The sequence below is a fragment of the Passer domesticus genome, chromosome 12 (genome assembly GCF_036417665.1).
Source record: "Passer domesticus isolate bPasDom1 chromosome 12, bPasDom1.hap1, whole genome shotgun sequence".
Lineage (NCBI taxonomy): Eukaryota > Metazoa > Chordata > Aves > Passeriformes > Passeridae > Passer > Passer domesticus.
The window spans coordinates 4413486-4436057 of record NC_087485.1 but is presented as its reverse complement, the minus strand read 5'-3'; the positions used below and the strand labels follow the sequence as shown (position 1 = coordinate 4436057).

The 22572-nt window shown below is 40.8% G+C and overlaps 2 protein-coding genes and 1 long non-coding RNA gene across 3 annotated transcripts in view; 2 read left to right on the top strand and 1 right to left on the bottom strand.

The window, feature by feature from the left end:
• Positions 1–1486: 1486 nt before the first annotated feature.
• Positions 1487–16791, top strand: BCO1 (beta-carotene oxygenase 1). The gene is made up of 11 exons (XM_064387313.1): positions 1487–1633; positions 4335–4463; positions 5763–5892; positions 7125–7272; positions 8141–8288; positions 9238–9458; positions 10320–10577; positions 11652–11754; positions 12339–12433; positions 14081–14192; positions 14369–16791. Exons 1-11 carry the CDS (start codon positions 1570–1572, stop codon positions 14539–14541), a joined length of 1581 nt encoding a protein of 526 aa, XP_064243383.1. The 5' UTR covers positions 1487–1569; the 3' UTR covers positions 14542–16791.
• Positions 10400–14374, bottom strand: LOC135279792 (uncharacterized). The gene is made up of 2 exons (XR_010346997.1): positions 14020–14374; positions 10400–12670 (listed from the first exon to the last, which is right to left on the bottom strand). It is a non-coding gene; the product is annotated as an uncharacterized LOC135279792 (long non-coding RNA).
• A 2674-nt stretch (positions 16792–19465) lies between the features above and the next one.
• GAN (gigaxonin) overlaps positions 19466–22572 on the top strand; it is a 39944-nt gene continuing 36837 nt past the window's right edge. The window contains exon 1 of the mRNA XM_064387308.1: positions 19466–19744. Within this exon, the coding sequence (XP_064243378.1) occupies positions 19578–19744 (167 nt within the window). The 5' untranslated portion in view covers positions 19466–19577. The remainder of the gene's footprint in view (positions 19745–22572) is intronic.

Here is a 22572-nt window from a genome sequence, read left to right as displayed (position 1 = left end):
AAACTGCAGCATTAAGAGTTTAGACATAAATGGATGAGGATACACTGAAACAAACATATTAAAGCAAAACAGAACATTGTGGAGAGATAAGAAGTCCCCATGGCTTAGTGAGAATAGAGTTGGGCAGCTTTGTTTTTTTGCCAGATCCTTTTCATTGCTAACATTGCTGAAAATTCCCTTACTTGGCTTTGTGTATAAAGTGAATCAACATTTGAATGCACACACACACTCTCACATGTGTACAAGTACCCACATGCTTATGTACAGTGGATATGCATGTCTACGTGTTTGTATCTCCATGCATGTGTGGATTTTGATCCCTTCATCTCCTACAGCCTTCTGGCTCAATCCTGCTGTTTATTAGTATTACTAATTCAAACAAAGACCATATATTTTCTCTTCTAATCTGGCTTTTTATTTTGTTATCATCTGCTTCTGTCAGTGCTTTCCAAAAAGAGACCAAGGCACGCTGTCCTGATGATCTCCCAAGTGAAGATCAGCCATCAAACAGACAGGAGGTTTGGAGAAGAGGAACAATGTACAGTAAATGTGTCAGATGAGTCTGTAGCACAAATTTTGTTTTGAATAAAATACCTGTTATAGTTCTAAGAGATCAGTCAGTCTTAAGAAGTGATGTTAAACATTTTGGGAACAATGGTGATTCAGCTGAAAAAATCGGATTTTAGGGTAACCCCATATGAAATTGCATAATATATAATTGTGCAAAGATTTTCTTTATCCTTCATGGTCAATGGAGCCTAAGATTTACTCTGCAATCACATGCTTTATATTGAAATAATTCTCTTTCCAGAGGATTGCAAAATTAACAACATTGAACTCAGTTAAGTACCTTATCTAGAAACAAAAGCATGAAGTTAAAACTCTGCCTTAGTTTTATGGAATCCTGCCATACTTTCATGGGTGGATTTGGGTCACATATGGGAGAATATGGTAGAGTGCAAAGATATTTAGTTCAAAGATGTGCTACTCAGTTGACTCTGGAACAGCTTGTACATAAAGAAATACATCACATGAATTTTCAGTGGTGATAATTTGTTAATTTACAGAACAGCCCAGTTTAAAATTACAGAATGAAAAGGATGATCCTGTGCTCTGAAGAGTTTGTCACTGTCAAAGTGCCAAATCCAGAACAGTGAACACAGATTTCTTTTCCTCTCCCTGCCCGACAGTGGCACAAGCATCCCTAGCAGGGTCTAGCATTTACCTGGAAAGCTGCGGGTGATGTTTCAGCCACTCCATCTGTCCCCTGGGCGTGCCTGCCTCCCTCTGCCACCCTCCTAGGGAGCAAACAGCAGAATCAACACCCTTCTTACTTCCCCTTCGAGCCAGCGAAAGAGTTAATTTTAATACGAATGTGCAAGAATTAGAGTGTATGTTCTAAGGATTAAAGATCAGCTATTATAAATAGTCAATCTATAAGCCACGGGCCAGCAGCTCGAGCTGCACTTTGACCTTATCTTTATATGTAACAGGAAAGAGCCGCTCTGAGCCCAGACTGGGGGGGACACCGGCGCCTGCGGAGCGCAGGCACCGCGCGATCCGGCGGAGATGGACACGCTCTATGGCAGGAATAAGGAAGAGCACCCAGAGCCCATAAAAGCTGAGGTGCAGGGTAAGTGAAAGATCTGTTGTAAAACCAGCCGCTGTTTTGGTGGTTTCCGATCCGTAAAAACTGCGACTCTTCTTCGCCCGAGGCGGCGCTGGAAAGGGAAACTGGGAGAGAGGCGAAAGGGAGTTTTGTTTAAAGGACTGATCTCAGATAATATTTGTGACCCTGCTGGGGGTCTTTTCTCACTCCATGAGCATTTCTGTGTACTTTTCGAAAGTCTGTTTGAACAGGGCTCACTGAAGTTGGTGGTGGGGATTGCATCTCGGCCCCCCCGTCCCCCATGGCTCTGCTCCCACTTTCGTTTCTCCTCTGTAACCCTTCCCTGCCCTCCGCTCTCCCGGGGCTCCTGGGCACGGGCTCGAAAATCTTCACCACCGCCACTCCTAAGCAGCAAAGCACCAGGACAGCGTAAAAAAAGAGGGTTTAGAAGATAACCCAGGAAAAACTGCGGAGTATCCTTCGGCGACACAGTTTAAAGTGGCTCTCTAGGCTAGGGATGACACGAGACCAACCCGTTATTTTTCCCGATTTCTTTTACTTGACAGAAGACGTTTTTCCTATCAGCTACAGGAAAGGTTTGTTGCTGGGAACCCCTACTTAGTAAATCTTGGCTGTATTGTTTGTGATATGTAGTCCAAGAAATGGTAGGAATCTGCCATTCCCAAGTACAAAACTTAAAACTTGCAGGGCTTTGTTGCTGTTCAGTTTCATGACTGAACTGGAAAAGATTTTGTGTCAAGTCAGACAAAGTGTTTGGTTTTAATCCCTTTGAATGATTTCATGCTTTTATGGGTTTATACCTTTCAATTATTTTTTTTCAACATAACAACTTATTATCAAAACATTTGAAGTAATTTGCAAGCAAACAACTTATCAGACCTGATCTGTATTATGCAATAGTTTATTTGAACAAAGACTGCGTATTTCAGAAGGTAACCTTATGCATACAAGACATTCCTTCTTTGATAAAGAAAATAAAAGAGAACCAGGACCCCTTCAAATATTTTGCTAGTCCTGAATTCTGCCAGTATTTTGGCTCCTTGTTTCTCAATATGTACACTGTAAATACCTATCATACTTCTAACATCAGCTGCAATTTAACCAATGCTCTCCTACAGCTGTGTGATTTTCTGAGATTCTGTTGTTACCATAGTTAATAAAAGTCCAAATATCTGGGGATTTCACTGTGTCACTGATGTGTCCTCACCCATAAGGTCCATATTTTTAAAGCTGTATAAGCACTTTTGGATGTTGATTTGGTACCCCATGTGATTTACAGAAATGCTTAATTCCCACTAAGATGAATTATCTGAAAACCTCACTAGTTGACCCTTTGCTTCTTGTTTTTCATACTGAAATTATGTCAGAAATTATGTGGAATTGCACCAGAAATTTCAGAGGCTGAATTAAGTCCACAGTGCTTTAAAAATATCTTTTTCCCCTTCTTACCTTTCCCAGCAAAATTTTCATATATAGAAATATGCTATAGTTATTGCCTTGGAGTTTCTTGTGTTAGAAAGGGAGGTAAGGTTTTGTTTTCCAGGCTCTTTTAGAAAATAACAACAATAATGATGATGATGAAAGTTCTTCCATTGTGTCAATTTTTTATGTACCTCATGTAGTCCAGATATGTAACCCCATGGAGTTATGCCCTAAAGATGGTGCCCCATCTCTGGAATTGCTCAGAGCCAGGTTGGATGGGATTTTGAGCAACCTGGTCTAGTGGACCCGCCCATGGCAGGGGTGGAATGAGTTAATTTTTAAGATCCATAGAAGGGCATTTCTAGCTGTTGTAAAGGGGTTTTAGCAAGAAAGTTTGTCAAAATAATCAATAGGGGGTCACAAACTAAATGATAAGGAGAAATATAAGTTCTGAAGAGCTTTTTATGCAAAGGCAATACCCAGTGCAGAAATTGTGTGGAGAAGCAGTATGTGATCCTAAATGTTCCCTCAGGAGTCATAGGCACAAAGAAGCAAGTGAAGCTTTTTATTTAATATCTGATATGCCTTTGTTCATCTCTTTAAACCTATTGACATTTTTTAATTGCTATTATTCTGTGAGTTAAGTGGTAGGTGATGCATTTATTGCAGGGATTTGATGAGGAACATTTATGATTCCAGTCTCAACAGCACTTATACACTTTCAGTACAATATTCCTATACTTTATTTGTGTACAAAACACTACATCATGACTAGTGTCACAAAAGCACTTCCCAAATGACACTATATTGTGCTGTATTTGAATTGTAATTAATGACATTTTAGTGGAATTAATTTAGCCTGAAGTCTTAGCTGATGTGCTGAAAGTCAATGAAAATCATATAACCTATAAAATATGTTTATTTCTGATAAGCTCAAGCTTTTTCTGGCAAAGTAGAAGGGTATTTAAATGTATCGCTGTAAAATATGAATGCAGGAAGGAAAGGTCCAATTTTATTTACTTTCTGCTAATTAACAAATTACATTCCAGCAGTCTCATTTTGTTATAGTAATCTCTGATAGCAGCAGTCATGCAGAATGTGCCACATTTTTGAGTAGAGGAAATTTTAGTTAACCCAAACTCCAATATAATATATGGTACTGCAAATCTCAACACACCTACAGTCTGTCTGACTAAATGAAGCTTCTGCCTTTAGGAAAACTATCCTGGAACATTCTACTTGCCTAAATGAATGGACACTGGTAAATGCTTTTTGTTTATAGGGCAGCTGCCCACTTGGTTGCAAGGGATGCTGCTCCGCAATGGCCCAGGGATGCACACCATAGGGGAGAGCAAGTACAACCACTGGTTTGATGGCCTGGCTCTGCTGCACAGCTTTACATTTAAAAATGGTAAGTTGTTGCACACTGGATAGAAAGGCACTCAATCACCCACATTTTGGTGCCTCACATTGCTAATTGTGTTCGGAGTTAGGTTGAAGTGCTGTGGGTTTTGTCTGCAGTGGTGTGAGAGGGGGAACTGCTGCAGGGGAGGTCTCTCTGCACTGACTCCTCACTCTTGACAGCAGCAGCTGGAATGTCTCTGCAGGGCTGTTTGCAGGGAGATGTCAGTTGTCCTTCCTTCTGCAGTGCTGAAGTTCAGTGCTGTTGTCACCCAGCACAGCACACACCCAGCCCTGGGCAGGTCACTGCAGGGCAGCCTTTGCATCCACCCGGGCCAAGAAAACCTCTGTGGTTTCCAGGGGATCAGCCACAAGGACTGTGGTGCCCAGAGGCTGTTCTGCTGTGCATGAGCAGCCCAGTTTCAGGGAGGACCAGCACTCCCCTTTTGGGATTTGGTTGCAGCTATAACAGCTGCCAAGAGAGAAACTGGGCCACTGTGTCACTTCACATGTCAAACCTCACTTAGTATATTTGACACCCTACAGACCCTCCTCCTGCTTGTCATCCTTATGAAGGAAAGACAGGCCCTAAACAATTTTTTTTCAGTTACAACATTTTTCACCCATTCAGCTGTAACACAGTGTGAGACAGGATGGTTTACACCTGGATTCTTGTGGCAAAAAATATGTATCTATTAAAAATGGGATTTATTCCTGTTATTCTCTAATACTAATGTTTATTTTTTAGTTTCCATTTCTGTGATTGGAAGCATTTAATGCCATTGCAAGATCTCTAGTCTGTCCAGCTCTACATCCTTAACAAAATAACCTATAAAGAAATAATCAGTGTTTTTTAAACTGCCAATATATCTTACTTACCTAAAGCAAACAGAGCTCAGTTAGTTCAAGTATAGTGGTGATTCATTAAACTGTTGATTCCTTCAAGCAATCTGTTACTCCCATAACTAAATTTTGCCAATACAGGAGATTTTTCACCACCTGTAAATGGGTTGTATAATTAATCATTTTTGCACACATTCCTTTATCTTCTGGAACAGTTTATCCAAATCCCTTCTTTCCCCTCAAAAGTTCCCCAGTATTAGTAGTGGGAGTCAGGAAATCTTGACAAATTGTTACCAATCTCAGCAGCCATAAAGCCTTTAAAAGAGAGAGCTGGGGACATTGTTGGTTTCATTCCAAACTCTTGTTGGCTAAAGGACAGCTGCTTGAAAAAATCTGGCTCTACCTGTGCTAATTTTTTGAAGGACTAAGCATAAAATGTGATTGAGAGCTGTTTGTTCCTCCTCAGGTGAAGTTTACTACAGAAGTAAATATCTCCGAAGTGACACGTACAACTGTAACATAGAAGCAAACAGAATCATGGTGTCTGAGTTTGGGACTATGGCTTATCCAGATCCATGCAAAAACATATTTGCCAAGTAAGCAATGTTTTTCCCAACAAGATTCTTCTATCTGCTTCTTTCTTCAGCACAGATGCCTTTCTGTTTACCTTTGACACATATGTACAAATACAACAGTTGATTTGTAAATTTACAATTGCTAAATATTGAAAAGGCCAAGAGATATGAACTGCCTATGAGTTAGTCTAAGGCAAATATCTTAAATTTATTTTATCACCAATATTTGCTGCTTCATTCAGTAACACAAGTAGATTATATCAAAAACAAACATTTTCTTTCTCCAGTTAGTGAAACATTTTGATACTCTGTAAGGGGAGAAGCAACAAGAAAGAAAAATATTTAGAGATGGGGAAGGTATTAATACAAAGTCTATCCAAAAAAAAAAAAAAAAAAGAAAAAGACGAGCATCAATGGCTACCAAAAAATAGAAAAACATTTTGATTAAAGATGGTTTAACAGAAAGGTGAGGTGTATGCAATCATGTTATCCTTGGTCTTGTAAAATTGGCTGGAGGGATTCACTGATAAATGCAGATAGGTCACCCTTCTCTCCTTGCCACTGAGCTTCCTCTGGTGACCTAGAACCTGATGTTGGTAAGGACACATACACAGACAGTTATTGCAAAAGAGCTGATATGTTGTAAGTTGCTCCCCTGAGATGAGATGAGATTTTCTTCCCTCTTCCAATAGCAATAGAGTAACTCTGGCATTTTAAGTTCAAGAGGGTTATAGCAACTTTTTCTTGGCTTCTAGTGACTGTGATGAAATCATACACTGATAAAGGAAACTGTCAAGCCTATGTGATGTCCAATCTTCTTTGAAATCATAATTGTGATATGGAATAACACTGGTAACAAAAATATTCCATTGCGAGATATGAATCTATTTAATGAAGCTGAAAAACTTACCAGCTTTTAGGTAGGAACTGGTAGGCCAAATTTTCCCAAGACAGAACAGGAGAGTGTGTGATTAGCCCATCCTGATAAACCAGTGCATGTCCTAGAGTTGACAGCAGGAATGGGCCTGGATGCCCATCTGTGTGTCAAAAAGTTACTTGCATGTCCTTAATCCTCACCCAGGCCAAGGGCATTGCAGAAGTCCATCTCTTCTGCTTTCCCACCCTTTGCAGGGAGCTGGGCACAGCAGGGAGAGGCAGCCCCAGGTCTGTGGCACTGCAGGGTCACTTGTGCTCCATGGGGGGGAAAGGCAGCTCTGGCTTCCATGGCTCTAATGAAATTTCCCTCTGGACAGGGCATTCTCCTATTTGTCTCACACCATTCCTGAGTTCACAGACAACTGTCTCATCAACATTATGAAAGCTGGGGATGATTTTTATGCTACTGGTGAGACTAACTTCATCAGGAAAATTAATCCACAGACTCTGGAGACGTTGGAGAAGGTACAAACCACCATCTGTCATTCTGGTTCATTGTCTGCTGATTAATAAATTTCAAGCTGACTCATAAGGATCCTTTAACAAGTTCAGGACATAAAATACTTTTCTTCTACTGTTGCCTTACTTTTGAAATCATGGTAAACTGAAATAGTGAAGATAGCAAAAGATAAAAGATATCTTTTAAGAACTCCCGAGTTAAAATTTAAATCTCATTTAGTTTGGGAAAAGCTGGGCTTTCAGCAATTTCACTTGTATATAATCTAGGAAGGTTGCAGGATTAATAGTACAGTTACATGATTACTTTGGGTGATTGCCATTATTATGTATCTGTAGTTATAAAATTATTTACGCAATTAAAAAATCAGTAGGTCAGTTATATGACTACTTTTCAAGGACCTTATGTAAGATTTTATCTAATTATTAAAATGAGAACTTGAGATATTGAAATATATGCAATGATTTTTTTTTCTAGCTCACACTACAGTTTGAGTCTAATTTCCAAACTTGAGATAAAATAGAAATCTTTCAGCTCCAGCAGATTGCCAGACAGCTCTGTTAAATAAAGTGCTTTCAGGGTGAAATGGGCATTTGTAGAATAACTTGCTTAGCTAATCCTCCCTGATGTTATGTGGCTTCAAGAGAGAGTGGCTCTAATTCAGATTCTGTAACTTGATTTAGCCTTGAATAAGGAGATCATTTGAATACCTACACAAGTGTTTTGGTTTAATTATTTAAATTTCAAAGCCATTTGTAAATGAGGTGCCAATATAAGGCTGCCAGGGCTAAAAATTTGGTGGTTTTGTGCTGTTAGCTGAGATCAATTTTCATTCTCTTCCACATCTCTCAAATCTCTTATTGTATCATTTTCCAGGTTGACTACAACAAATATGTAGCTGTAAATTTGGCAACTTCTCACCCACACTATGACAGTGCTGGAAATGTTCTCAACATGGGCACTTCAATAGTTGATAAAGGGAGGACAAAATACCTTCTATTTAAGATTCCTTCCTCTGTACCAGGTAAAATATATGTGTTATTGGTATTTTCTATAAACTTGTTAGCAATTTCTTTTCTTCAAAGGGCAAGGGTGGTGATACAGCTGTTCTGGTAACCAATGGTGTTCATTTTCTTAATTTCAACTTATTGTGAACTTCATATTAACTGCTTAGCCTGTCTGGGCAAGTGCTGTTACAAAGGCTCTTCTTGAGTACTGTGTAAACAGGGTGTTTCAGTAGGAAGAACCTTACTTTTAGATGAAGATTCTAAAACAATTTTCTTTCTAGGGCAGTACATATAATTTGAAGTTGTAAATTTTAATTTCTTTGTAAATGAAAATTCTCTTCAAATGCTGATACTATGATTATAGTGGAAGCATGATACCAAATAAAACCTCATAGAGAGTTAATTCCTCTCTAACCTGGCCAATACTGGCCCTTGCTGAAATGCTCTCCATTGTTCACAGAGCAAATCCCATGCTCTTTTTCCTTCAAGATCTTTTTTGCTGTGTGTTATTGAAAATCAGCTGCTATTGTGTTGCCTGTCCCTTCTTGAACAATTGAGAGGCCTTCCACAGCTAAAAGACTGGTTTGCAATTTCTAGCTGGGACTCAAATTTTGGGAATATCTCCTTAGAAGTTAAAAAACACAGAGGCATTTGAACCCCTTCTTAAAGCTGCTGGTTTAATTAAACATATTTCTCCTCCTTACTTTCTGAGGACAGTAATCAGAGGAATCAAATCCCAAGACAAGGGGGCTGTGCCTGAATGGATCCAGCAGTGACTTCACTGCATTGCTTCCTGCATGCAAAGTTCCATGTTAATTATACAGGAGTAAACAAACACTTTCTTAACAGGAAAATGCAGATAAAACTGAGAGGAGCCAGTTCTTCCCTGCCTGGGAGAAATCCAAGCACAAGTTTGGCATGGAATTTATTAGGAATATAATTTTAATTTTTATCATTCATCTTCAGAACAAGAAAAGAAGAAATCTTGTTTCAAGCACCTGGAAGTGGTTTGCTCCGTCCCTTCTCGCTCTCTGCTCCACCCCAGCTACTACCACAGCTTTGGAATCACTGAGAACTACATTATCTTCATAGAGCAGCCCTTCAGACTGGATATTCTCAAAATGGCAACTGCTTACATCCGAGGCGTGAGCTGGGCTTCCTGCCTTGCCTTTAATAAGGATGATAAGGTACTTTTCTCACTGCTGAGCAATGGAATCAGGCAGGCCAGTGACTTCTTCCACACTGTTCTGTTTTTCATCTGGTTCATTCATTTCAGTAGTCACTCTTTTTTTTTTCTTTTTTTTTTTTTTTTTCAAACATTGACTTTCATGTTGCACAGTTTTTTTAGAAGCTGTATGTTCTGGAATACTGTCTCCCATATCCAGAAATTTCTCAAACAATATCTGAGGCTGAAGCTCTTGAGAGAGAGGATAGTTTGGCATTGCTAGAAACACTTTGTGCTAGCAGAGACATTCCAATCTGCACTAGCACCTGAGACAGATCCAGTTGCTCCTGGTCCAAACAAAATTCTGTGGTGGGTGAGGTCTGGTCCATGTGCATTGCATGTGCTGGAGAGCCCCACTGGTGGAAAAGCCTGCACTGAACAAGAGAAGAGTCTTTCCCTGTGGAAACTGAGGGGAAAACTGTTTTCTGAGGATCTCATTTCCATGTGCTCTGGGCATCAACACATGGGACTTACTGAGGTACAGGGCACCAGCACCACAGAAACTCTCAACCAAGGCAGATTTACTTAACTTAAAAAGAGAGCAGGGGATTTTCCAGGTTTTTCTGGAAAACTTCAATCCTCAGCCTAGCCAAATAGTGATTTGCGACAGTAAAATGAGCTTAAAGCTGTTCCACACTCATTATACTGCTTTTTTTCTTCAGGTTGGAACCCCTTGTCTGCTAGCAGCAAACCCTGAGTTCTTAACATCCTTCAGTACAAATTCACAGTGATTAGAATGTTGATGGCTACCATTAGAAAACAGTTTTCTAAGTAACTATTTGCTGATTCTAAATGGCTTTAAATAATGTTTTCTCTCTTTCAGACTTGGTTTCACTTTATAGACAGGAGGACTAAAAAAGAAGTGTCCACCAAGTTTTACACTGATGCTATGGTGTTTTTCCACCACATCAATGCTTATGAAGAGGATGGCCACATTATTTTTGATATTATTGCCTATACAGACAATAGCTTGTATGACATGTTTTATTTAAAAAACCTGAGTAAAGACTTTGAAGAGAATGCCAAACTTACCTCCATACCAACCTGCAAAAGATTTGTGGTTCCTCTGCAGCATGACAAGGTAGAAAGAAAATCACTTTTTAACCTGTTTTCTGTTTGGTAATTTAAAATACATCAGTGTGAATAATGGATGTATTATTATTTGCCAGCCCTTATGTGTAAATTTCTGATTCTATGATACCCAAAGCTTGCAGGAGGTTTGGTTTTTGTGTGTCCTGTGGGAAATGGCAGTGGACAGCTGGATGTGGTTCTGTGGATTGGATCCTGGTGCTGACACCATCCTCTCTGGAGAACAGGGCTATGAGGAACATGTCATTTTCTTCCCAATGAAATTATTTGTTAAATGCCATCAAACAGAAGCAGATAGAGCCACTTGGCTGTTAACTGCAAGGGCATGCATGAGGTTTTGCACAATCTGTTTCTTACACTTCACTGGAAACCCACATACAATACATGCATGCTCCCAACTGCTGCAGTGGTTCAATTAAAACTAGAAGATTTCATTTAAGTATGATATATAGAGGAAAAGATTTTATCTTTTAGTTTAATTTAAAGCATCATTTTACATCATTGTTTGCCGGGAAGATTTTATACTGCCCAGCAACTTGGGCAAGTTTCTGCCTGATACCTTTGGAATGGATATTACTTTTTCTTTCTGCATCCTGGAACATTGCTGCTCTGTTCTTTTCTCAGAAACAGCTCTGCAGCAATGACAAAGGATGTATTGGATCACACCAGCTGTTCTGCAATCTTAAGAATTCAGCAGTAGGACATTATAGAGTATATCACACCTATTTTGCACTTGATTTTTAGCAGGTGCAAAAACTGAACCTTGGTGACTTCTAGTGAAAATTCTACACCTTGCTCCTTCAAACCCATCTTCTTCATTAAATTCTCAAATTTATGGTACTTCTGGACCATAGCCATGTGTAGCTAAACATTTCTAAGGACTTGTGATTCAAAATAATTATTCTATGATATAATAAAATACTCTGAGTGCAGCAAGATTTCTAATGAAAACCTCAGAACCTAAAATGCCATAAATTGTTAATATTAATATCAAACCTGATGAAAAATCTAACTTAGAAGCATATTTTTAGAGATCCATGACATTTCCAGCATTTTTCTCTTTTAGGATGCTGTAGTGGATTCTAATTTGGTCACACTTCCCTCTACTGCAACTGCTGTAAAGGAGAAAGATGGAAGCATCTATTGCCAACCAGAAATACTGTGTGAAGGTGAGATAGATCCTTTAAATATCTGATACTACATCAGTTTTGTATTAATACAGGATTCCTGATCTTGCAACTATTAATATGCCTTGCAAATCTACTTATTAAAAGAGTAATTTTAGTTAAATAAGTCTGTTATAAGTAGTACTTCAAGTTTAGCTGCATTTTATAAAGATTGTCTTTGAAAGAGGATTTTTAACCTTTTATCAGGGGATAATAACAGGAATATGTAAATACAAAATTACCTAATATGAAAGTCTTTTCTTGGAAAGGTAGCCTCCAATTCAATCCCAGTTATAAAGAAAGAAAAAAAAAACCCCAAACCAGAAAATCCCTCATAAATTCCAGTCTAATGACTCTAAGAATAAAAAATTGTTGCCTTTTGAACTAACAGCCCTGGCTTACTTATGTTAGCATCCATCTTCAGATTCTTAGAAATTCAGATATTGAAAGTCTATACAACACCACTATTAAGTAGTTCCAAGGTTTTTTACAGGGCAAAACCTCGTGAAGATTGGTGTATCTATATAGAGGTACATTTGAGGTTTTCTCTTGTCTTGTTCCTAAGTATTAAACTTTATTTTATGCAGGGATAGAACTGCCTCGCATCAACTATGACTACAATGGCAAAAAATACAAGTATGTCTTTGCAACACAAGTCCAGTGGAGTCCAGTCCCTACAAAGGTATAATTAACATTTATAAAGTCAGTGTTTTCCCATTGGTGGGCCATTCGTATGCAAAGAAACATGAAATGCCTAAGTTCTCAAGAATAAGTTCATGTTGTACCATTTCCCTCATAAAGTATTCATAAACTCAGGCTTCTTACTCCAGCTTTATGTTCCATGAAAGTCTCTTGAACAGCTACTGAGATCCTCACTCTTCTGCTAAATTGGGCTGAACCTTCTGTGATGTGCCAGGAGCTACAAAGGAGAGAGTAGGAAAAAGAAGTATTATTTACATGTATATATTTAATATTTTTCCCTTTAGAAAGCCTAGCAGAAAAATAAGATATTGCAATACTACCTAATAAAATTTAAATATTAAAACAATATTTAATTTTTATATTTTGCTGGCTAGTTCTGTATTAGAGGTAGCAAATGCTTTGTTTACATGTGCATGATGCCAGGAGAGAGCCTGGAGTACAAACAGATTAACAGGGAAAGTATTTAATTAAGATTTAAAGATTAAATAAAATGAGGATAAATTAAAGATTTAAATGTATGAGTATTATATGGACAAACTCACTCTTTACAATTCCTGTTCTGTGAGTACAAGGCAGCACAAATTGAAGTCACTGTTGGTTCTTGCATATAATTACCACAACTAATTACAAAATAAAGCTGGATTTCTGCATGACGCAAGAAAATTTATTGCAGCACATCTGACAATAACTCAGACAAATCTGCAAGTTCATTATTTACAGCGTAGATAATCTCTGCTTGACTCAAATATAACAAAATATGCTGGTAGGAAGATCTTTTTTCACCTCAGTTGCAGTTTAATGAATGCAAGCACAACAACCTAATCCTTAGGTAAAGTCTGTCAGTGAAAGTGCTGTCAGCTAGAAGAGAGAATGCTTTCTAATTCTTCCTCCAGTAATTTGAATAGTTTCACTTTTGTGTAAACGTATTTTTTGGCTAAAGATCAAAATGGAAAAGAATAGAACTGCATCTCTATGGGCAGAGAAAAGGCCTTGATGGAATTGAACTGAAAATGCCAGGCATCCCCTCTGGCCATTGCTTTGGGCACTCAGTGGGATGAAAACCCACACTCTGTTCCTTCAGTAAACACCAGTGTCTGCCTCACTGGTTTGATCTTTACCCCTCACCAGGAACAGCCTTTCTTCTGGCCCATCTACCCTACTGCACAACAGAAGGCCTTGAGGAATATGGAAGTAGTAATAAAAGGAAAATAACTCACAGGATTAGAAAATGGCAAGTTTAAATCCTGTTTCCTGCTTTACTACAGAATCTCAGCGATTAGAAACAAGTCACTTAAATATTCTGTGTCTTGGACTCTCTGAAGTGAGGGGCATTACTTATAGTGAAGGCTCTCTTGTGGCCTGTTAGCATTTGTGAACTATTAAACACCCATAAATGAAAGGTGCAATTGTAATCTAGTGAAATGAAGTTAAAAGAACATTGTGTGATTATGCAGCCATAAAATGTGACTCCAAAATTTAACATTTTCCAGATGCTTTTTCTTGTGATGATACCTGCCTTAACTCTTAACATTGGTCCCCCCTGCCAGCAGTCTGTTCACGTTGTACCTTTGGAAAAAGCCACTGTCAGGGTCACTGATATTCTTCTTTTCTTGTCACAACCATGTAGATTGCAAAATTTAATACCCAGACAAAGGAAATGCTCCAGTGGGGACAGGATGACTGCTGGCCATCTGAGCCCGTTTTTGTTCCCAGCCCTGATGCAAAAGAAGAGGATGATGGTAAAATAATGGCAACCTTCTGAAAGCTGGGGTTACATGAGTTTTGTATTAAATCTTACAAGATTCAATATTCTTAGTCAAGAAAGTTGGGTTGATGCTTCCACTTTGAGATGGGGTTATCTTTTCTGCTTTGTGAAACTTTTCTATGTTTCTGATTCTTCATTTATATGTCACAGGTGTTGTTCTGACTTGTGTTGTGAAGACTGATCCAAAGGATCCACCCTTCCTACTTGTCTTGGATGCTAAAACATTCACAGAGCTGGGTCGAGCCATAGTAAATGTGGAAATGCATATGGACCTGCATGGAATATTTATACCACAGCAAGACATGAAAACTGAGACTGAGTAAAATCTATTTGTTGTATTGCACAGACTGACATAACCTTCCACTGAATGTGGGATAATATCCTTCAGGAACAGCCTTCTCTTATGATAAGAAATGACTAATTATAACATCCTCAATATCTACATATAATCTCTTAAAAGAGACAGAAATTACTTTATTACAAATTATTGTGTGCACAAATGGTACATCACTATTCCAAAAGGAGAATTTCAGTATGAAGTGCTAATGTTGAATACAGCTTGTGGGACAAGGAATAGGAGAGAAAGGTAACAAGAAATGTTTTATTTGAGTAGAGCAAAGCTTTCTGAGCAAATGAAGGATGTATTCATAGGGTGACACATGGCATGAGTCACACGTGTCTGCAGGTCATGGAACTTCCATGGGCTGCTGCAAGACTCAGCTGACAATGAAAGTTGTCTCTTGCCAGAAAACCTCATGTTAAACTATCTACCATGATACCAATAATTCATGGCAATATATTCTCTTGGTGCTTGATTTCTTAAACTCTACCATAACCAAAGTATTATGCTGAGGTGCTACATTTTTCTTACCCAGAACTTAACCCCTCCCCCAGTTTTTCTAATAATTTCATGGTGTATTTTTAGCTTTTATGTAGACAAAACCAAGTAACTTTATTGAAATAGAGTACATGGTTATGTGTAGCATTCAATTATACTTCAGTGACATTCAATCTTAAGCAGTTTGTATTGAAATTAGTTTTCCTTGGGCAGAATATCTACCATGGCATTTTGTGTAATTAGATGATTACATTGTGTAAAATATAAGAATTGTAGTATTTGCTATTGCCACTATTCTCTGTTGATAGCAATGTGTATGTGAATGAGGGCAGTGTATTCCTAGCAAAACTCACACACACATGTGCAACAAACAGTTTAGGGAAAGAGTGAAAGATCTAATTTAGGCCTCATCTGAAGCCCACAGCAGCTGAAACTAGAAGCTGTTATTGCCATAACTAAGCATTTGCTTTATGTCTGCTTAGGAGCACCCAAGTTCTCACATGTGTTTATCCTTGCCTGTACCAGATGCTTCCTAATAAAGGTGCACAACTCTGACTCACAGTCACAATTAAAATGCACATTTCAACATTATGTTCAAGTGCCAAGCACAGTGTGACTGGTTGTGTTACAGAAATGGCATTTCTCACCACCCCCCCTCACCACCACTGTATTCCTAATTTGAGTTATTGGCTTTTCTCTAAGTGAGAGCATTTTTGCTTTGAATTTTATTTTCTCATTGTAGATATCTTTGTTGTTGGAGGCATCTTAACTGATGGAGAAAACCAGGTGCACATCCATCCATTTCAGGTGTTCATCTGGTCTGTCTGTATCACCACACAGCTCAGGTACCTCTCACTTTGACACACACATCCCCTCAGTGCCTGTGCTGCTCACAGTGTTTCATAGGAAGGAAACAGAATGAAATTGTTGTCATTTATTACCTCCCCAGCACAGGAGAATCTGTGCTTGGTGGCCTGTTTGTGATTACTTAACGTGTTTGTGGCAGAGCAGGAACTGAAGCAACATCATCCACAGCTCCTGTCTGCTCTGTAACAACCAGACCTCTGTTCCTCTGCAGGTCTTTGCACTTTGTTAGGATACAGATATACAGGCTATTTTTAATGTAAAAAAAAAAAAAAACCAAACCCAACACTGTGGTCAGATCTAGTTAAAATATGCAGGTTTGGGCATTCAAATGTTTACATGTTCCATAAAATGGAAATAAACACTTCAGTAAGGTGTGTGCAGAAATAGTCACTTTTAGTGTTTTCAAATCATATTACCATTACTATTTAATAGAACTTTATCTTCTAAAGAAGAAATTTAATTCCCTTTTTGTAAATAATATGGACCCAGTACTGGAAGAGAAGACTGACTTGCAATATTGTCCAAAAACTTCAGCTCTGGGGTTGTTTCTTTTCATATGAAAAATTTTGGATTTAGCAAAGGTCCACAAATACATTTCTAGAATTAAAAGGTGGCAGTGAATCAAAAGTCTAACCATTATTACAGATTTTCTTCGAAGAGTTTGTCTCTAGAATTTCTTCTGTAGTACTCACAGGGTTGTTTTTGGATAATCATAGGTTTGGATACAGGAGTTGCTTGGCTTCTGAGGAGATAATTTTTACTGGTAGAAATGACAGGATAGGGGATACACTCATCATAAAAACAACCTGTAGTCAAAGAAAGCAAATGTGTTATTTACATTCATGTAGAAGTAAATAAATGATAAGAATTTGTCTTGGGTATGATTTTTTAAATGAGATGTGCCCTCTTCCCTTGGTCAGTACTACACAGGATTTGATTTGCATTAAGTTTGTAGTTAACCTGAGGAGAAAAACAGTGAAGTAAATCTGCATTTGCTAATCCCAGTATCCTCCTGCAGCAGAGACAATAGGATAGGAATAAAACCATACAGCTAATCACAAATTTGTTCAAAGGTGTTTTTAGTGGTTGCAATACCAATCTGATGAAACATTTACCCTGAATATGGTAACACACTATCATTTCCAGGCTGACAGAAGCAAGGGGAAATGCAGATATGCTTTGCCAAGTGGCTGCAAGGCTCGTGGGGTTTTTTTGATGTGGTAACATGGCACGTGGTAATGAGTGTCATTTGGTTTGCTTCTGCCACCCTTTGCTGTGAATGAAATCTCAAGGGCCAGAGAGGTTTGATTCTTCTTTTGCACCTATTTAAGTCATGAATTAGCCCAACAAAATTCATGGAATTATTATAATAATGGCTTAACACAAATCTAGATGGAGTGACAGCAAATAAAAAATAGTAAAGATAAGTATCTCCATTAAAAGAAAAATACATAGTTGAGTAAATCAGGCCACGGGTATGCATACATATAATTAATTACCTCAGAGATGCTACAAATGGACCTTGATAGAGTGGTTTGGTTTGTTGTTGTTTTGGTTTGGTGGGGTTTTTTTTTAAACACTTTCATTAAATGGAACAAATAACAAGGTATAGCAATGAATTTGTTCTCTGGAACTGGATATTATCTCTTACACCTTTTCCCATTGCCCCACATAGGCACAGGAGGAAGCAGAAACAGTGTTTACGAGGACGCCTTAAAAACCAGAAATGCAACAATGTTTTCCTCTGTACCAATCTGTGCAGGTGGCAGGGGAACACACCAGTGTCTTTCTTTTCGAATAACCAGGCCACTCAATGACAGCTTTCGCAATAATTTAAACCACTGCTCCCTTGTGTCTGCAATTACCTGAGTATTAATGACAAGCAAAATACATCTTTCCCCTGCAGCCAAGGAGCAGTGTGCTGCCTTCATTACCCTCAAAGAGAGCTGAGAATGTGTCCTTTGGTTCCTCAACCTACACCTGACATCCTGAATAATTACACCCAAGCAAGAAAAAAGTGGCCTTCTAATATTTGTAAATGGGTATGTACAACAAGTGGTGCAGAGCCACTGGTGTTTCTTGCATGTTGCTGTGGGTTTGGCCTTCTGTCCTACATCCTCTGCTCCTAAAACTCTTGCTCAGAGCTGCACAACAAAGCTGCAGCAGTGTGCTCCTGCCTGTGACTCTTCTCCAGGCAGGGAACTTCAGCAAGGGCTCAGCTGCAAAGGCTCCAGCAGGGCTGAGCCCACCCTTCACCCTGGGTGAAGGTTTGGGCTGCTGGGTGATGTGTGAGGATGTCCCAGTCTCCATCTGCACAACAAACCAGCACTGTGTCCAGCTTGGAAAGAACAAGGCAGCCTTGTCAAGGCATTCATTTCCTACAGGGTCTTTTCCAGATAACCTGCTTCATTTTCCAAGAGGTAAAATGATTTGGAGACACCATCAAACCAAATAAATGATAGCATTTTGTTACGTTTCACTGAAATGCAAGTAATAAAAGCATGTGACCCACCACAGCTTTACTAGATGAGACCCTCTGAAAATGTTACATTCCCAGTGAAGGCATGGGCAGCATGACATCCGTTTGGGTGTTCCAGGGGCTGGGAGATGCCAGTGCCTGTCAGCACAGGGAGCACAGTGAGCTGCTGTGCTGGTCCCTCCCAGCAGCACCAGCTGGGTGTCTGTTTTAGAGCAGATCACAGTTTGTGAAACACTTTCACTCAGTGCAAATAGTTTCACTACTTTAATGTTGGATGCTGTTAAGAAAGCAGATGGAATCAAGTAATCTCTTAATGTGCCATTAAGAACAATAATAAATGGCCTAAAATTTACCATGAGAACTGTCCTAAAGATCTTTTTTGCTGGAAAAGGCCACACTTCCAGTGGGCAGCCGTGGAAAGGGACACTGCCACAATGAGTCTTGCTGTATTTAATTCTCATTCTCTTACTTTTCCTTGTGTCTACACCCGTAACATTCACCCCAGCTCATATTAGGGAACAAGTAAGTAAACAAAAGGCCAGTTTTACGGTATCACAGAATCAATTAGACTGGAAAAGACCTCTGGCTCATCGAGTCCAGCCTATGACCAAACACCACCGTGTCACCCAGACCGTGGAGTGCCACTTCCAGTCTTTTCCTTAGACATCTCCACGGATGGTGATTTCACTACCTCCCTGGGCAGCCCGTTCCGATGTCTGACCACCCTTTCTGGGAATAAATTTCTCCTAATGTCCAACCTAAGCCTCCCCTGCCGCAGCTTAGGGCTGTTTCCTCCTGTCCTGTCGCCCGATGCCTGGACAGGAGTCTGATCCCGCCGCGGCTCCCTGCTCCTGCCAGGGAGAGCCACAAGGTCCCCCCTGAGCCTCCTTTTCTCCAGGCTGAGCCCCCCCCAGCTCCGTTCCCTTCTCTGGACCCCCTTTAGCGACATTCCAAAGCCGTGAGGAGACAAAGCCGAGATTTCCGCGGGCCGTGCCCGCCCCGCCCGCGGCGGGCCCGCGGTGCCCGAGGGCCGCCGGGCCGGGCCGCCCCCGCGGGGCGGCGCGGGGAGATGATGCCGGGAGATGATGTCAGCGGCGGGCGGGCGCTCAGCCATGGTGTGAGGGCAGGGACTGAGCCGGCCCGGCCCGGCCCGGCTCGGCGGCGGCAGCAGCACCATGTCGGGCCCGAGCGCCGTGTCGGACCCGCAGCACCCGGCGCGGCTGCTGCGGGCGCTCAGCTCGTTCCGGGAGGAGACGCGGTTCTGCGACGCGCACCTGGTGCTGGAGGGCGAGGAGATCCCGGTGCAGAAGAACATCCTGGCGGCCGCCAGCCCCTACATCAGGTACGGCCGGGCCCGCAGCCCCCGGGCGGCCGCTCGGAGGGGCCGCGCTGCGGGGAGCGGGGCCGGGGTTATGTAAGGAGCGGGATCCGCCGCCTGTGAGGGCCAAGGAGTCGGGATGGCCGGCGGGGGGGTCTGCGGACCCCGGCTGCGCCTCGGCCCGGAGCTGGCCCGAGCGCTCAGGGAGGGTGTGGAGTCTCTCTCCGGAGACATTCAAAGCCCCGCTGGCCGCGTTCCTGTGTCACCTGCTCCAGGTAGGAGCTCCTGTCCTGTGCCTTGGCAGAGGAGCTGGACTGGGTGTTCTCCAGAGCTCCCTTCCAACACAGCTATTCTGTGGTTCTGTGGGAGCAGCTGCTGGGGCACCTCCTTCCCTCCCTCCTTCCCTCCCTCCTTCCCTGCCTCCGGCCGGTTCCGCGGGCCCCTCCGTGGTGTTCTCGGCATCACACCGCTGCTTTTCCAGCTCTCAGAGTCTGTGTCACCCACCAGGGAAAAAAAAATCCCCCAACAACTTCATTGCTGCAGGCGCCTGGTGTGAACAAGTAACCCCTAAAGAGTGAAGTGTGAGGATGGCGAGGGAGGTCCGGCCCAGGGGCAGCATCCCAGGGCGTTGTGAGGGCTGGGCTCTGTGTGTCCCTCGGCCGCACCGAGTCAGCACTTCAGCATCATTTTTTTTTTCTTCCTTAATGTCTTTTAGCTAGACAGGGCTCCAGGTGGTGGTCATGGGTTCTGAAGTATGCCGGCTTCTAAATTAAAAAAATAAAAATACGCATTTGTCACCTCATCGCTTGTGCCCCCACAGCATCTAAGAACATCACTCAGAAATTGCCAGAGGGACAGAGCCTGGCCGTGCCAGGATGGCTGGCAGCTCTTGGCAGGGCTGTCACCAGCATGTGCAGTCAGAACTGTGCCACTGACAGCGAGTGCCGGCGAGGACGAGCTGCATTAGCACAGTCATGGTTTCAGCCTGGCAAACGCTGCTCCTGGGCTGTGTGTGCAGGGAAACCCAGGTCGTGCAAAGTCCTGCTGACACCAGTCTGAACCCCATCACGCTCACTGCTGACAAGTCCAGTGGCAGCAGGTGAAAAGAATATAGAGGTGTTATGGTACATGTCTGCATGTCAGAGTGGGTAAACAAAACATACAAGTGGTTAATTTCAAAGGGTTTTTAAGTCCACTCATTTGCAGGTAATAAAGGCATTTGTTTTGTTTTCATGTGTAAAGTAGGAGCAGACCTTCAGTATCATTTAAACACAGGATTATAAACATAAATCTGTAGCAGACTTTTTCTACTGTTTGGACAGTTTTTCCAGCTGCTGCTTCCTGTGAAGTTGTCATAAAATTTACATTTTTTTGCTAGGTGAGAGTGGGAATTCTTTATGCTACAGTCTGAAAACATGCAACCGTCTGCAGTGTCCTATAATCTGCTTTTAGGCAATACATTATTTTGGGTGACCATTGTAGTACAACTTCAACATCCTCAAGTACAAAAATAAACTAAAAATAAATAGAATATGAGGCTGGTGAATAACTTTTAAATAGCAGTGATCATGCACAGGCTTAAGTAAACAGTTCTCTGCACTGACTGAGCTAGCAGAGCTGAGATATAGCATGAAATAAAATGCACACAGAAGGAAGATCATCAAGAATTTACAAAAAGGACGTGGTGGAGCCTGTGTATTACTAATAATTTTTCGTCACTGCTTGTCTTGAGAAGCATGTTTGGAAGACTGGTGAAAGAAATCAAAGATGTGAAATAGAAATGAGCCATTGATTCATACTCTTCAAAATGCCTGAATGCTTTTTAGGTCATTTGGCATCACATTTTAGATGACCATATGCCTGACATTAGGTTTCAGAAGAGTTGCTGTCGGTGGGAAGAGGTCATGTCCTTGGAAAAACTGCTGTTCTACTGCCACAGCAGGATGAGTTTACAGAAAATGTCAAAATTTTTACAGTGAAAAAAATGCTTAACTAAAAGATACTGTAGGTTATCCTATAGAAAAGAGCCTTTTCACAGAATTTCATCTTTAAGTTTTGCATTTTGTTAATCTCTGAAAAATGTACTGGGGAAACATGGGTTAATTGTGTGTGAGGAATAAGAGCTCCAGACACAACTACATTAGCAACAAAACTTGTAGTCATTAGAGTTGTGGTTTTTTTAAACTCAGAATTGTTCAGGTTCAAATCATGAGATTTGAACTAATGAGAAGGAACTCATTAACTATGTGTGAAAGTAGGTTACATGCATTAATATATAAATATGATTAAGTGTGAGGGGTTTTTTTTATTTTTTTTTTAAGCTTACTCATGTCTTCTCCTCAGGCTTTCAAGATGTAAAGAACCAAAAATACGTGTACCTAGTTCTTGCATGGCACATTAGGAAACACATTTGTATTACCTACCTTTGCAGAGCCTAATTTTTACTTGCTGCCTGTCTCTCTTCTTTTTATCACTCCAGGATCTCTCTCTTAGTCCAGCTGCTCTTCACATTGGGTAGGGTTGGTCAGGTAGGTTGCCAGTGGTGGAGCATTGTGTTTCCAGCCAAGGAAACACAGTGGCTTTTTTTTGGAGTTGAAATCAATCTCCACCTTGTACCTAGTCTGTGCAGCTCCCATTTATTTTGAGTGTTGGTTTTTCAAAGAAAATCAGTTTAGGCCTCTATATAAACAGTTATTGCAGGGGTCACAAGCATTTCCTGCCCCTGTATTTTAAGGGTAGCTGATTCCAAAGCTCTGGTACCACAGTCTCCAAATGCCAATTGATTCAGATTGCTCTCATTTGAAAAGTTCCAATATAAAGCTCAGAAAAATCCATTAAGTACTTTCTGAAGT